At 58.0% G+C, this 15,461-nt stretch overlaps 1 protein-coding gene across 4 annotated transcripts in view; it reads right to left on the reverse strand.

Moving 5' to 3' along the window:
* Positions 1 to 8,056, reverse strand: part of dse (dermatan sulfate epimerase) — a 29,477-nt gene extending 21,421 nt beyond the window's left edge. For all 4 annotated transcript variants that reach the window (XR_003933137.1, XR_003933136.1, XM_030111036.1 and 1 more), the window contains exons 1-3: positions 7,920 to 8,056; positions 4,088 to 4,541; positions 1,056 to 1,309 (exon numbers count right to left, since the gene is read on the reverse strand). Coding sequence is in view for 2 of the 4 variants with exons in the window: in XM_030111036.1 (XP_029966896.1) it covers positions 1,056 to 1,309; positions 4,088 to 4,497 (664 nt within the window). In the remaining 2 variants the exon portion in view is untranslated. The remainder of the gene's footprint in view (positions 1 to 1,055; positions 1,310 to 4,087; positions 4,542 to 7,919) is intronic.
* Positions 8,057 to 15,461: the final 7,405 nt, after the last annotated feature.

Raw genomic sequence — 15,461 nt, forward strand, 5'->3', positions numbered from 1 at the left:
TAATGGCAGCACTAACGCTAGCGTCAGTGCTAATGTTAACGGCAGCACTAACGCTAGCGTCAGCACTAACGCTAGCGTCAGTGCTAATGCTAACATCAGCACTGATGCTAACGGCAGCACTAACGCTAGCGTCAGCATGTCAATAACCTGACCCTGATCCAGGACCACAGACCTGTACATGGCCCAGGACCAGAGACCTGACCCGGATCCAGGACCAGAGACCTGTGGAATAAGCCATAAAAACCCACTGGAGAGATGTAAGCATATCTGCGTTTGCTGGTGAGCCTGCTCCCGGTGCAGACGGGGGTCTGGGCTGGGGGGTCTGGGCTGGGGGGTCTGGGCTCGAGGGTCTAGGCTGGGGGGTCTGGGCTGGGTGGTCTGGGCTCGAGGGTCTGGGCTCGGGGGTCTGGGCTGGGGGGTCTGGGCTCGGGGGTCTGGGCTCGGGGGTCTGGGCTGGGGGGTCTGGGCTCAGGGGTCTGGGCTGGGGGGTCTGGGCTGGGTGGTCTGGGCTCGAGGGTCTGGGCTCGGGGGTCTGGGCTGGGGGGTCTGGGCTCAGGGGTCTGGGCTGGGGGGTCTGGGCTGGGTGGTCTGGGCTCGGGGGTCTGGGCTTGGGGGTCTGGCTGGGGGGTCTGGGCTCGAGGGTCTGGGCTCGGGGGTCTGGGCTGGGGGGTCTGGGCTCAGGGGTCTGGGCTGGGGGGTCTGGGCTCGAGGGTCTGGGCTCGGGGGTCTGGGCTGGGGGGTCTGGGCTCAGGGGTCTGGGCTGGGGGGTCTGGGCTCGAGGGTCTGGGCTCGGGGGTCTGGGCTGGGGGGGTCTGGGCTCAGGGGTCTGGGCTCGGGGGTCTGGGCTGGGTGGTCTGGGCTCGAGGGTCTGGGCTCGGGGGTCTGGGCTGGGGGGTCTGGGCTCGGGGGTCTGGGCTGGGTGGTCTGGGCTCGAGGGTCTGGGCTCGGGGGTCTGGGCTGGGGGGTCTGGGCTCGGGGGTCTGGGCTGGGGGTTCTGGGCTGGGGGGTCTGGGCTGGGGGGTCTGGGCTGGGGGGTCTGGGCTGGGGACTCCTACCTTGGGCCATGTAGACCAGGCTGGCGGTGAGCAGGGCCACGCAGTTGGTGGGCTGGTGGTTGTGCAGGTACTGGAAGCCCCAGCCCCGGGTGTAGGACTTCTCGTACATCAGGCGCGACGCGTTGCCGATCACCCGGACGAAGCGCTCCTGCTGGCTCTTACTCAGGTACTCGTACAGGAAGTCGTACGCCGTGGCAAAGCCGACCAGAGAGTGCGCCACCGGGACCTCGTCCTCCGGACTGTCCTTGACCAGCCTGAAAGACAACGGAGCTAAACGTCAAGCGGCTCACACGAGCAGGGAGAACATGCAGCCGCTGATTTAAAGCTAACGTTAGCGCAGTCGCTGTAGCCATGTTGCTAATAACGTAGCCTGTGCCAGACCCGGGCGTACGCACTGCAGAAACCCTGGGCTCAGACTGGGACCGGACTGCTTGTGGGCCCGTTCTGGTTTCACCGGAACATTCCAAGACGCTCCGTCGGAGGACAGTTCCTCCATACGGAGAAATTCACCCGGCCCGTTCTGAAAACAGCTGACGGCCAGAAACAAAGCTTCCAAATGCTGCGGGCCAGGCAGCGGAGACATTTCTCAGCACACGGTGTGTGGAGACAGAGACGGGAGGCAGGGGGACAGGGGGGACAGTGTCCAGCTGCAGAGCGGCAGGCCGAGTCCAGACAGGGGTTCAGAGACCATGATGAGGGCTGGCAGTGCTGCGCAGCTACAGCTCACATCCTGACGCTGAGAACCGCTCTGCAAATCGCACTAATGCCCCCCCCCCCCAACCCCCCCCACCGCAAGATCCCCACAGGAAGCACAGCAGCGGCCAGCAGATCCAGGAGGATTAGAGCGCCCTCCCACGCAAGGAGGTCAGAGGTCATACCATGCCCATTTCAATTCTCGTCTGTCCCGCAGCAGTGTGGGAACCAGGACTCCAGTCCAGGAACCAGGACTCCAGTCTGGAACCTTCTCCTCAAACCGGAGCCCAGCAGAGGAAACCGGGAGTCTGAGGCGTTTCACTGTCAGCTAGCATGAAGCTAGCATGAAGGAGCCCTCAACCTGTCCCCTTTCAGCTGGAGCCTGAGGGACAGACAGCAGCAGCTGGACCCTCGGTCACACAGGCTGACCTCAGGTCAGAGACTCAGGATCTCAGTCCAGTCTGATCCACCTTCTTCATCGAGCACACAGAAGATCCCAGATCGATATGAAAACCGAGGTCCTGAGAGGAGGACCGCAGCAGTGAAGACTCCCGGCAGAGGAGGACACAGAAAGACCAAACTGAAGCTGCAGCTTCACATCTGAGGGGTCTCTGGACCAGTCCTCTTCCTGGCTGACTTCTTGATCCTGTCTCTGGACTCTAGCGGTCTGTCCTGGAGCCACGCTCAGGGATCCACTGTGTCCGGCCAATCAGATGAAGCCATGCTGCACTGCACTGACCAAACCTCAAAAAGACCTAAAGGACCAGGTCCATGACTGCCCCCCAACCCCCGCCTGCAGTCCAGCAGGAGGACGGACACTGCTGCAGACAACATGGACCAGGTTCACTGGTCTCTACACAGACAAGAAGACCTGACAGACCAGCAGTCTGGACCCCCTACAGACCAGCAGTCTGGACCCAGTACAGACCAGCAGTCTGGACCCCCTACAGACCAGCAGTCTGGACCTCCTACAGACCAGCAGTCTGGACCCCCTACAGACCAGCAGTCTGGACCCCCTACAGACCAGCAGTCTGGACCCAGTACAGACCAGCAGTCTGGACCCCCTACAGACCAGCAGTCTGGACCCCCTACAGACCAGCAGTCTGGACCTCCTACAGACCAGCAGTCTGGACCTCCTACAGACCAGCAGTCTGGTAAAACCAGGACCAGCGGGGGGATGACGGGTCATCTGATCAGGGTGTGAGGAGCAGACGCTGTCCACCTGGTCCCTGGACTGCAGCCTGGACCCAGAGCCAGGTGGTCCACATCTGGAAACCTCATTTCCCCACGGGGGGGGGGGGGGGGGGGGGGGGGGGGGGGGGCTCAGCTACAGCTGCTGAACAGATCTGGTCCTCTGGTCCTCTTAGAGGACGTGGACGCTGCTGACCGGCTGTCTGTTCTGCAGGACAACCTCTGGACGGTCCAGAAGAGGACAGGGTCCCCAAAGACTCGGGACAGCAGAGGAGACAGGACAGAGACCAGAGACAACAGAGACAACAGAGACAACACGAGACCGCTAAGCAGCTAATGCTAGCATGTAGCCAGCAGCTAACGCCTTTCCTTCTGTTAGAAGATCTGAGAAAATACAACACGTCTGATTCCACTGAGGGAATGTTGATGAATCTGTTCATTTCTCCTTCATCCTGAGCTGAAACTTGTTTCTTCATCAGAACCGGCGCCAGAGAGAAAACTTCATGCTCAGAAAGCCTCTCTTCATGTATCTACTGTACAGTCCTCCAGTTAGTGACTTCCTGCTGCATCTCTGCTGAACTCCGCGCTGCGCAGGATGCTAACAGGCTAGCTGACCGGGTCCAGGTCTCCTGGGCCCCAGGGGGGGCCGCCGTGGGCCCCGGGGGTCCGCTGTGGGCCGCTGTGGGCCCCGGGGTGCCGCTGTGGGCCCTGGGGGTCCGCTGTGGGCCGCTGTGGGCCCTGGGGGACCGCTGTGGGCCCCGGGGGGCCGCCGTGGGCCGCTGTGGGCCCCGGGGGGCTGCTGTGGGCCGCTGTGGGCCCCGGGGGGCTGCTGTGGGCCGCTATGGGCCCCGGGGGGCTGCTGTGGGCCGCTGTGGGCCCCGGGGGGCCGCTGTGGGCCCTGGGGGACCGCTGTGGGCCCCGGGGGCCGCTGTGGGCTGCTGCGGGCCCCGGGGGGCTGCTGTGGGCCGCTGTGGGCCCTGGGGGACCGCTGTGGACCGCTATGGGCCCCGGGGGACCGCTGTGGGCCCTGGGGGACCGCTGTGGACCGCTGTGGGCCCCGGGGGGCCGCTGTGGGCCCTGGGGGACCGCTGTGGACCGCTGTGAGCCCCGGGGGGCCGCTGTGGAGCAGAGCAGTGAAGCAGCAGTACCAGCTGGGCTGCGCCGCCATCCTCTCCATGTAGTCCCGGGCCAGGTCCAGGGCGCCGGCCCGGTGCGGGTACAGCACGCAGAACATGGACAGCACGGCCAGGTTGTTCCCGTACATCTCGTTCCAGCGGCCGCTAAAGTGGGCGGGGCTCCAGGGGGGCAGGTAGTCCTCCGGGTACTCCAGCATCTCCTCGGCGGCCTGGCGGATCCTGCGGGCCAGGTCCCGGTGCGTCCCGGCGGCGGCGGCCTGCAGGCCCTCCACGTCGCCGCGGCCGAAGTACAGCATGGGGGGGCCGTCGTAGTTCCCCCCGAGGAAGGGGATCCGGTCGGCGGGGTCCCCCCCCGCCGCCAGCAGGGGCCACAGCAGCCATATGAAGAAGGCGGTGGGGGCCCCGCGGGTGTGGGTCCTCATGGTCTCATCGGAACCGGGGCCGATCCAGAACCGCCGGAGCTCAGCTGAGGGGAAGCAGAGAGAGCAGGGTTACAGACGGCCGGCCCAGATCCGCATTCCTGCCTAATGAGAGCCAGAACCCCGCAGAACCCCGCAGAACCCCGCAGAACCCCGCAGAACCCAGCAGAACCCCACAGAACCCAGCAGAACCCCGCAGAACCCAGCAGAACCCCACAGAACCCCGCAGAACCCCACAGAACCCCACAGAACCCCACAGAACCCCACAGAACCCCACAGAACCCAGCAGAACCCAGCAGAACCCCGCAGAACCCAGCAGAACCCCGCAGAACCCCGCAGAACCACCGGGCAGCTCGTCTCACAAACATCCTGACAAAACTGACATGCTGTTTTTTTCCCCGGAACGCCGAGTCCTGCTCCGTCCAGACCAGCAGGCCTTTGGGGGGCGGGGCACCAAACGGCCCCTATGAGCCTCAGCAGAGCTGCTGGAGGTTCTGCTGGAGGTTCTGCTGGAGGTTCTGCTGGACTGCAGTGGGACTGATGGGGGACAGAGACCCAGCTCCAAGGTCCAGACCTCCGTCACAAACAAGACTAACGTGACGTTTGGCAGAACCAGGAGTATTTTGGTGTGTGGTGCAAACAGGAAGTCACACGGTCACATGACACCCCGGCAGGAAGTCACACGGTCACATGACACCCCAACAGGAAGTCACTTGGGCTGTGTTCGAAACCACATACTGCCTACTGCATACTTCCATACCCATACTGTCCATCCTGCATCCTGCATACCCAGTCCATCAGACAGTATGCAAAGCGTTTACACTGCAGCATACTACATAATAACCCACAATGCATTGCACTCCTCCCCGAGCCCAAATCGACCTGCTAAAGCTGATTTCACTTTAGCTCTAAACTCTTCAGATGTAGAACTTTATCAAGATTTTTTTTTTTTTAAATTAGGAGACAGAGTGGTGGTTCAGAGCCGAGTGTGTCGTTTATTTGTCCGAATATCAGCCGTTTAGGATTCTGTTCGGATGAATTCGACGAAATTCAAGCCAGCCGCAGTGAGCAACGCACTTCCGGTTATTTTCACCAAAATAAACCCCCCTTCCCCTTTCTCATGCAAAAACATCTCAGTGATAAATCTGTGCTTTTACTTTGAAAACAAGAAGCCAACCTTTCAGCAATACATCTCGCTTAACGTCGCCGTTCGGACCGGTGTCCCGCTAACGGAATTGGACCAGTTATGACGCCTTACCCACGGAGAGTTTTTTCGGCTCTTCAACGACGATCGGCTCGCCGTCTTCGGTACATCATGGTCGCTTTCAGCAGGGACTTGTTGTCAGGTGTAAGTGTTTTTTTTGTTTTGTTTTTTTAACTATTTTTAATCAATGTAAATCCAATCAGAAATCTCTAACATAGCATACTGACTGGCACAAAAACTGGAGGGAAAATTCTATCTAGAACCATTCTCAGCTTGGTAGATGTACATCAGTAAGAAACAGTCACTGTGAACTGAATAAAGTTTATTCAAATAAACAATCCATCATGCTGCTGCTGCTGCTCCGTGCTCATCGGCTCCTGCTCCCCCGCTGTCCGTTGCGTTGCATCTTGGGTAATTTCAGTATGAGTAGTGAACTCACGATGTATACTCAACATTTCTGGCGAATGCAGTATGCATCCAGGAACTTCTCGCATACTCAAAATCGCATACTGCCAGTGTAAACACACTGCATACTCAGTAAGTTAGTATGAGTAGTAGGTAAGTACGCGGTTTCCAAAACAGCCACAGTCACATGACACCCCGGCAGGAAGTGAGACGGTCACAGGACACCCCGGCAGGAAGTGACACGGTCACATGACACCCCGGCAGGAAGTGACACGGTCACATGACACCCCGGCAGGAAGTGACACGGTCACATGACACCCCGGCAGGAAGTGACACGGTCACATGACACCCAGCCCCAGCAGGAAGTGGCGAGGAGGCTCCCTCTGCAGCTCGTCCTGCCGACGTTGCGTAACAGGCCGGAGGAGCGAGGAGGACCTGAACCCTGAGGACAGGGACTCGGCTGTCTCTGTCCATCATGTTTTGTAACGTCCACTATGTCCAGTTTTATCTTCAGTCACACTGGAAGCAGAAGTTTCTCCTCTCGGTTCCTCAGAAACCTCTGATGACTATTTTTACCGAACATTCACTTCCTGTGGGTTACCATAGCAACGACACATCCTCAGCAGGGTCAAACAACCGTCTCTCCTTCCCTGTTGTCCATTAGTCAGTCTCCCCCCTGGGACTGGATGTACTCACCCTGCAGAGCCATCCACCGGTCAGACAAGCAGTCCAGATTCCCCCCCCCCCCCCCCCCCCGCTCCAGCAGCTCAGGACCAGAGGAGCCAGAACGTGATGGACCGGCAGGAACCAACACCTGGACTGACAGGGACCCTGGAACACCTGGACTGACAGGAGACCCTGGAACACCTGGACTGACAGGGACCCTGGAACACCTGGACTGACAGGAGACCCTGGAACACCTGGACTGACAGGAGACCCTGGAACACCTGGACTGACAGGAGACCCTGGAACACCTGGACTGACAGGAGACCCTGGAACACCTGGACTGACAGGAGACCCTGGAACACCTGGACTGACAGGGACCCTGGAACACCTGGACTGACAGGGACCCTGGAACACCTGGACTGACAGGAGACCCTGGAACACCTGGACTGACAGGAGACCTGACAAGTTGAGGACCAGCTGAGGATTAAAGAAGGAATCCAACAGTCTGAGTGAGCTGGACTGTTAGAGGTCCAGACCACCAGACCACCAGACCACTACAATACTAGACCACCAGACCACTATGGCAGTAGACCACCGGATCACTATGGCAGTAGACCACCGGATCACTATGGCAGTAGACCACCGGATCACTAGATCACCAGCCCTGGCCTTTATAACAATAAAGTGGAATTCTGAGGAAAACTGAGGCTAAATTGAGAGAAAAACATCAGGAGTTTGTGACACACACACACACACACACACACACACACACACACACACACACACACACACACACACACACACACACACTTTTCCGGTCCTCTCTCTTCCTGCAGTGTAAGTTCCTCTCATGTTCTGGTTCTCCGGTTCCTTCTGATCAGGGTTTAGTGATCCAGCAGGGGAACCCGGCAGGGGGGCGGGGGCTGGGTTCTCCCCCTCCCCTCTTGTCCCCCCTCTCATCCCCCCGGTTCTCCCCCTCGCCTCCCCTCTTGTCCCCCCTCTCCTCCGCCATGGTTCCTCCACCCTGAACCCCCCCCCCCCCGGCTCCTCTCTCCTCGGCACGCCGCCCCTGGCTCTCCTGTTGCGGCTACAGCAGCAGCCTTGCTCCGCGGCCGCTCGGGGCTCCGGGGCTCCGGGGAATCGTTCTTACCGGTGGGACTCGGCGCTCTCCCCGGCGGCTGTGGACCTCCAGGCGGGCATCGCTCGCAGCTCGGCCCCGGAACGCTCTCAGACCAGCGATCGGACCGGGTTTTAGGGGAAGTTCGGGGCTTCAGGACGAAGTCAGACCGGAGGGAGTCCGGGAGGAGGAGGGAGGCTGAGCCAGCGCCGCCCCCCCCCCCCCCCCCGCCTCCCTCCCGGCTCCGGTTACAGGTAGAGGGAACCCCGAGGAACCTCCGGACTGGAGCCGCTCACTCAGGACTGGAGCCAGGACCAGGACGAGCCAGGACCAGGACGAGTCAGGAGCCAGGACCAGGACGAGGCAGGAGGAGCCAGGACCAGGAGGAGCCAGGAGGAACCAGGACCAGGAAGAACCGGGACCAGGTGGAACCAGAAGGAACCAGGACCAAATAGAGGAACCTGGTCGGACTGGAAGGGACGGACTCCACAAACTGTGATTGATCAGGAACAGAGAAGAGCTTGATGCAGAACCTTCCATGAGACACACACTGCTGGACGGTCCAGAACGGTCCAGAACGGTCCAGGACGGTCCAGAACGGTCCAGGAAGGTCCAGAACGGTCCAGGACGGTCCAGGACGGTCCAGAACGGTCCAGGAAGGTCCAGGTCTCCCTCCTGGAGTCTGGACTGCAGGACCTGCCAGGCGGGGTTCTCCTCATCACATCCAGCTGACCGGAGTCCTGACCCCTGCTGTCACCCCTCCTCCTCCTCTTCCTCCCCCTCCTCCTCTTCCTCCTCCTCCTCCTCTTCCTCCTCCTCCTCCTCTTCCTCCTCTTCCTCCCCCTCCTCCTCTTCCTTCTCCTCCTCTTCCTCCTTCTCCTCCTCCTCTTCCTCTTCCTCCTCTTCCTCCACCACCTCCTCCTCTTCCTCTTCCTCCTCTTCCTCCCCCTCCTCCTCTTCCTCCTCTTCCTCCTCTTCCTCCACCACCTCCTCCTCTTCCTCTTCCTCCTCTTCCTCCCCCTCCTCCTCTTCCTCCTCTTCCTCCACCACCTCCTCCTCTTCCTCCTCCTCCTCTTCCTCCCCCTCCTCCACCTCCTCTTCCCCCTCTTCCTCCTCCTCCTCCTCTTCCTCCTCCTCCTCCTCCTCCACCTCCTCCTCCTCCTCTTCCCCCTCTTCCTCCTCCTCCTCCTCTTCCTCCTCCTCCTCCTCTTCCTCCTCTTCCTCCTCCTCCATCTTCCTCCTCCTCCTCCCCCTCCTCCTCTTCCTCCCCCTCCTCCTCTTCCTCCTCCTCTTCCTCCTCTTCCTCTTCCTCCCCCTCCTCCTCTTCCTTCTCCTCCTCTTCCTCCTTCTCCTCCTCCTCTTCCTCTTCCTCCTCTTCCTCCACCACCTCCTCCTCTTCCTCTTCCTCCTCTTCCTCCCCGTCCTCCTCCTCCTCCCCCTCCTCCTCCTCCTCTTCCTCCCCCTCCTCCTCCTCCTCTTCCTCCCCCTCATCTTCCTCCTCCTCCACCTCCTCCTCCTCCACCGCCTCCTGAACGGTGGCGGGTCAGAGGCAGGAGGAGCGCCCCGCTGGGAGGAGGGGGTCCCTCTCATCGTTGATCAAGATTTTTATCAAGGCCTGCCAAGTGATTAATTTAAATCTCAGCATTTCCATAGTTCACTGTGATTAATCACGTTTCAACCTGCATGATTAAATCCGTTGCAGGGTGGCCAGAGCGCGCCTGGCGTCACGTGAAAGGAAATGTTATCAGCTGCCAGTCGGTTCCACCGGTTCTGCTGCGACGTCAGTAGCTGTGTGGTCTTTAACAGAACCACATGAGCTGTTTTTCAGCGATTTCGCCGATACGTCAACAGTACACCTTCATGCCTGGTGGCAGAACCACGGCCCCAGCTGCATGGAACCGGTACATTCACTCACTTTAGAGCTTGGAGAACCGGAATCAGCCCGTACTGAATAGAAAGCTGAGAAAAGCATTTTCTTCCAGGTCTACAGAGACAGAGACGGAGACAGAGACGGAGACGGAGACAGAGACGGAGACGGGGACAGAGACGGAGACAGAGACGGAGACAGAGACGGAGACAGAGACGGAGACGGGGACAGAGACGGAGACAGAGACGGAGACGGGGACAGAGACGGAGACGGGGACAGAGACGGAGACAGAGACAGAGACGGAGACGGAGACGGGGACAGAGACGGAGACGGGGACAGAGACGGAGACAGAGACAGAGACGGAGACGGAGACGGAGACGGGGACAGAGACGGAGACGGGGACAGAGACGGAGACGGGGACAGAGACAGAGACAGAGACAGAGACAGAGACAGAGACAGAGACGGAGACGGAGACAGACAGACCTCTGTGTTGTCCCCTCATGGTGGCGTTGGATGTGCTGAGATGCTGATGGAGCTCGGGATGAAGATGAGGACCAGGACCAGAATCAGGAACAGGATGAGGATCAGGATCAGGATCAGGGTGTGGATGATGATGATGATGATGATGACGATGATGAGGATGAGGATGAGGGTCAGGCTGGGGCCGGGGCTGGGGCTCTGGCGGTCTCTCCAGCCTGTCTCTGGGACTGGCTGTGAGGCTGCTTCGGGGCTGCTGTGACTCGCTGATCCAGGATATCTGGTATGCCTTCGTTGCTTCTCTTGAAGATAAACAATGAGTGTAACCCTCACCATGCTGCTGGCAGGATGTTGGTCAGGAATGTGAGGTATCTACTTTAATCAGCACCACTACTATGGAGCAGCTGTACTGACGGCACATCAGGCCGTTGTGACTCTTGCTCCTGAGGACAACTGCACCAAGGTTATAAGATGTTCTGCTAAAGTGTAAACACACCCACATGTTCTGGAGAAACCAACACACACACACACACACACACACACACACACACACACACACACACACACACTGGTGTTCCAAACATCCTCCATCAGGATGTCAGCTCTCGGTCGGCAGCTGACATCAACACCAAACTGTCCAATAGTGAACAAAGTCCAGCCTCTCTGTCGGGCCCGCCCAGGAGAACATGGAATAAAGACTCTGTCTCATCAACCATCAGGATCCTCTCGGGGTGAAATACTGCGTATCTTTCCCTGTAAGGTCCAGCTGAGCATTACATCTGGCTGTACTTAAATAAATGGTAATAATCTGAAGTCAGTCGTTTTGGCGTTCTTTATACCAAGCATAGAATAAGAGAAGCGGGTGGAGTGGGCCGGACGGAGGTCCTGGGCTCCAGCAGGAACAGCCAACCTGCGTTCTAAAGGTTCCCCATGTAGGTCTGTGGTTACGCCACTGCAGGGTCGTTAAGTTAACTTTAAAGGTGCAGCACTAAGGTGATGTTACACGCTCCCCACTTTAAATGCCCGAGCAGCACACACACAACCTCCGTCTCGTGCGCGCAGCGTGCACCTGCATGCCCAGCATCTCAGACAAGAAACCCCAATTTTGCAACACAATTGGCAGCTTCAGGAACTCACATATGATTGGCTCTGGAACCAGGAAGTAGTCATGGGTTAGCCCCGCCCACTATTATTATTATTATCATTATGAAAGAAAAAAAACTTGACCAAGACTTTGTGGATGGAGGAGACAGACCGTTTAAAGGGATGTTTCTTCAAGACAGATAACAAATGGGAATGACTTTGATTTTTTAAAAAAAATAGTAAATGTATTCCTTATTCACCTTTAATGGAGTGGATCTGACCTGATCCCAGGATGATTATGGATCTGGACCAGATTAGACTTGACTGGACTGGACTGGACTGGGCTGGACTGGACTGGACTGGACTGGACTGGGCTGGACTGGACTGGTCTGGACTGGACTTGACTGGTCTGGACTGGACTCATCTGGACTGGACTGGACTGGACTGGTCTGGACTGGTCTGGACTTTACTGGTCTGGACTGGTCTGGACTAGACTGGACTGGACTGGACTGGACTGGACTGGACTAGACTGGACTGGACTGGACTGGACTGGACTGGACTAGACTGGTCTGGACTGGACTGGACTGGACTGGACTGGTCTGGACTGGTCTGGACTTTACTGGTCTGGACTGGTCTGGACTAGACTGGACTGGACTGGACTGGACTGGACTGGACTAGACTGGACTGGACTGGACTGGACTGGACTGGACTAGACTGGTCTGGACTGGACTGGACTGGACTGGACTGGACTGGACTGGACTGGACTGGTCTGGACTGGACTTGACTGGTCTGGACTGGACTCATCTGGACTGGACTGGACTGGACTGGTCTGGACTGGTCTGGACTTTACTGGTCTGGACTGGTCTGGACTAGACTGGACTGGACTGGACTGGACTGGACTGGACTAGACTGGACTGGACTGGACTGGACTGGACTGGACTAGACTGGTCTGGACTGGACTGGACTGGACTGGACTGGTCTGGACTGGTCTGGACTTTACTGGTCTGGACTGGTCTGGACTAGACTGGACTGGACTGGACTGGACTGGACTAGACTGGACTGGACTGGACTGGACTGGACTGGACTGGTCTGGTCTGGACTGGACTGGACTGGACTGGACTGGTCTGGACTGGTCTGGACTAGACTGGACTGGACTGGACTGGACTGGACTGGACTGGACTAGACTGGACTGGACTGGACTGGACTGGACTGGTCTGGTCTGGACTGGACTGGACTGGACTGGTCTGGACTGGACTGGACTAGACTGGACTGGACTGGTCTGGTCTGGACTGGACTGGACTGGACTGGACTGGTCTGGACTGGTCTGGACTAGACTGGACTGGACTGGACTGGACTGGACTGGACTGGACTAGACTGGACTGGACTGGACTGGACTGGACTGGTCTGGTCTGGACTGGACTGGACTGGACTGGTCTGGACTGGACTGGACTAGACTGGACTGGACTGGACTGGACTGGACTGGACTAGACTAGACTAGACTGGTCTGGTCTGGACTGGACTGGTCTGGTCTGGACTGGACTGGACTGGTCTGGTCTGGACTGGTCTGGACTGGTCTGGACTTTACTGGTCTGGACTGGTCTGGACTAGACTGGACTGGACTGGACTAGACTGGACTGGACTGGACTGGACTGGACTGGACTAGACTGGACTGGACTGGACTGGACTGGACTGGACTAGACTGGTCTGGACTGGACTGGACTGGACTGGACTGGTCTGGACTGGTCTGGACTTTACTGGTCTGGACTGGTCTGGACTAGACTGGACTGGACTGGACTGGACTGGACTGGACTAGACTGGACTGGACTGGACTGGACTGGACTGGACTAGACTGGTCTGGACTGGACTGGACTGGACTGGACTGGACTGGACTGGACTGGGCTGGACTGGACTGGGCTGGACTGGACTGGACTGGTCTGGACTGGACTTGACTGGTCTGGACTGGACTCATCTGGACTGGACTGGACTGGACTGGTCTGGACTGGTCTGGACTTTACTGGTCTGGACTGGTCTGGACTAGACTGGACTGGACTGGACTGGACTGGACTGGACTGGACTGGACTGGACTGGACTGGACTGGACTGGACTAGACTGGACTGGACTGGACTGGACTGGTCTGGACTGGTCTGGACTTTACTGGTCTGGACTGGTCTGGACTAGACTGGACTGGACTGGACTGGACTGGACTAGACTGGACTGGACTGGACTGGACTGGACTGGACTGGTCTGGTCTGGACTGGACTGGACTGGACTGGACTGGTCTGGACTGGTCTGGACTAGACTGGACTGGACTGGACTGGACTGGACTGGACTGGACTAGACTGGACTGGACTGGACTGGACTGGACTGGTCTGGTCTGGACTGGACTGGACTGGACTGGTCTGGACTGGACTGGACTAGACTGGACTGGACTGGACTGGACTGGACTGGACTAGACTAGACTAGACTGGTCTGGTCTGGACTGGACTGGTCTGGTCTGGACTGGACTGGACTGGTCTGGTCTGGACTGGTCTGGACTGGTCTGGACTTTACTGGTCTGGACTGGTCTGGACTAGACTGGACTGGACTGGACTGGACTAGACTGGACTGGACTGGACTGGTCTGGTCTGGACTGGACTGGTCTGGACTGGTCTGGACTAGACTGGACTGGACTGAACTGGACTGGACTGGACTGGACTGGACTGGACTGGACTGGTCTGGTCTGGACTGGACTGGACTGGACTGGTCTGGACTGGACTGGACTAGACTGGACTGGACTGGACTGGACTGGACTGGACTGGACTAGACTAGACTGGTCTGGTCTGGACTGGACTGGTCTGGTCTGGACTGGACTGGACTGGACTGGTCTGGTCTGGTCTGGACTGGACTGGACTGGTCTGGACTGGACTGGACTGGACTGGACTAGACTGGAGTGGTCTGGACTGGACTGGTCTGGACTGGACTGGTCTGGACTGGTCTGGACTAGACTGGAGTGGTCTGGACTGGACTGGTCTGGTCTGGTCTGGACTGGTCTGGACTGGGCTGGACTGGACTAGACTGGTCTGGACTGGACTGGACTGGGCTGGACTGGACTGGACTGGGCTGGACTGGACTGGACTGGTCTGGACTGGTCTGGACTGGTCTGGACTGGGCTGGACTGGACTGGACTGGGCTGGACTGGACTGGACTGGTCTGAACCAGACTGGACTTTGTGTCACTGTATGTACTGAGGAATCATCCGTTGTGGTTTTAACAGTTAACATCAACAGCAACACACTCCACTGACTTCACTCAAGTAACACACAAATATCTGAGGATAAATGTCAAATGACTGTGAATTTGCTGATTTTCACCCCTGGTCAGGACTGGAGTGAGCACTGCTAAAGAGACCAGGACTGGTGTGAACACTGCTAAAGAGACCAGGACTGGTGTGAGGACTGCTAAAGAGACCAGGACTGGTGTGAGCACTGCGAAAGAGACCAGGACTGGTGTGAGCACTGCGAAAGAGACCAGGACTGGAGTGAGCACTGCTAAAGAGACCAGGACTGGAGTGAGCACTGCTAAAGAGACCAGGACTGGAGTGAACACTGCTAAAGAGACCAGGACTGGTGTGAGCACTGCTAAAGAGACCAGGACTGGAGTGAGCACTGCTAAAGAGACCAGGACTGGTGTGAACACTGCTAAAGAGACCAGGACTGGTGTGAACACTGCTAAAGAGACCAGGACTGGAGTGAGCACTGCTAAAGAGACCAGGACTGGTGTGAACACTGCTAAAGAGACCAGGACTGGTGTGAACACTGCTAAAGAGACCAGGACTGGAGTGAACACTGCTAAAGAGACCAGGACTGGAGTGAGCACTGCTAAAGAGACCAGGACTGGTGTGAACACTGCTAAAGAGACCAGGACTGGTGTGAGCACTGCTGAAGAGACCAGGACTGGTGTGAGCACTGCTAAAGTGTATATATGAGTCCACTTTTTGAACCCTCTCAGTGTTTCAGTTCCTCATGCTTTCCAGAGTAACTGTGTGGGATGGATGCTGCTCTACAGGTTTCTGATTGGTCATTTACTGGTGATCAGGACTGAGAATATCTGGATTTGTGAATCCAGACTACACAGAGACATCCAGACATGTTAATCCAGCTGGTCGTCAG

The sequence above is a fragment of the Salarias fasciatus genome, chromosome 15, assembly GCF_902148845.1.
Source record: "Salarias fasciatus chromosome 15, fSalaFa1.1, whole genome shotgun sequence".
Lineage (NCBI taxonomy): Eukaryota > Metazoa > Chordata > Actinopteri > Blenniiformes > Blenniidae > Salarias > Salarias fasciatus.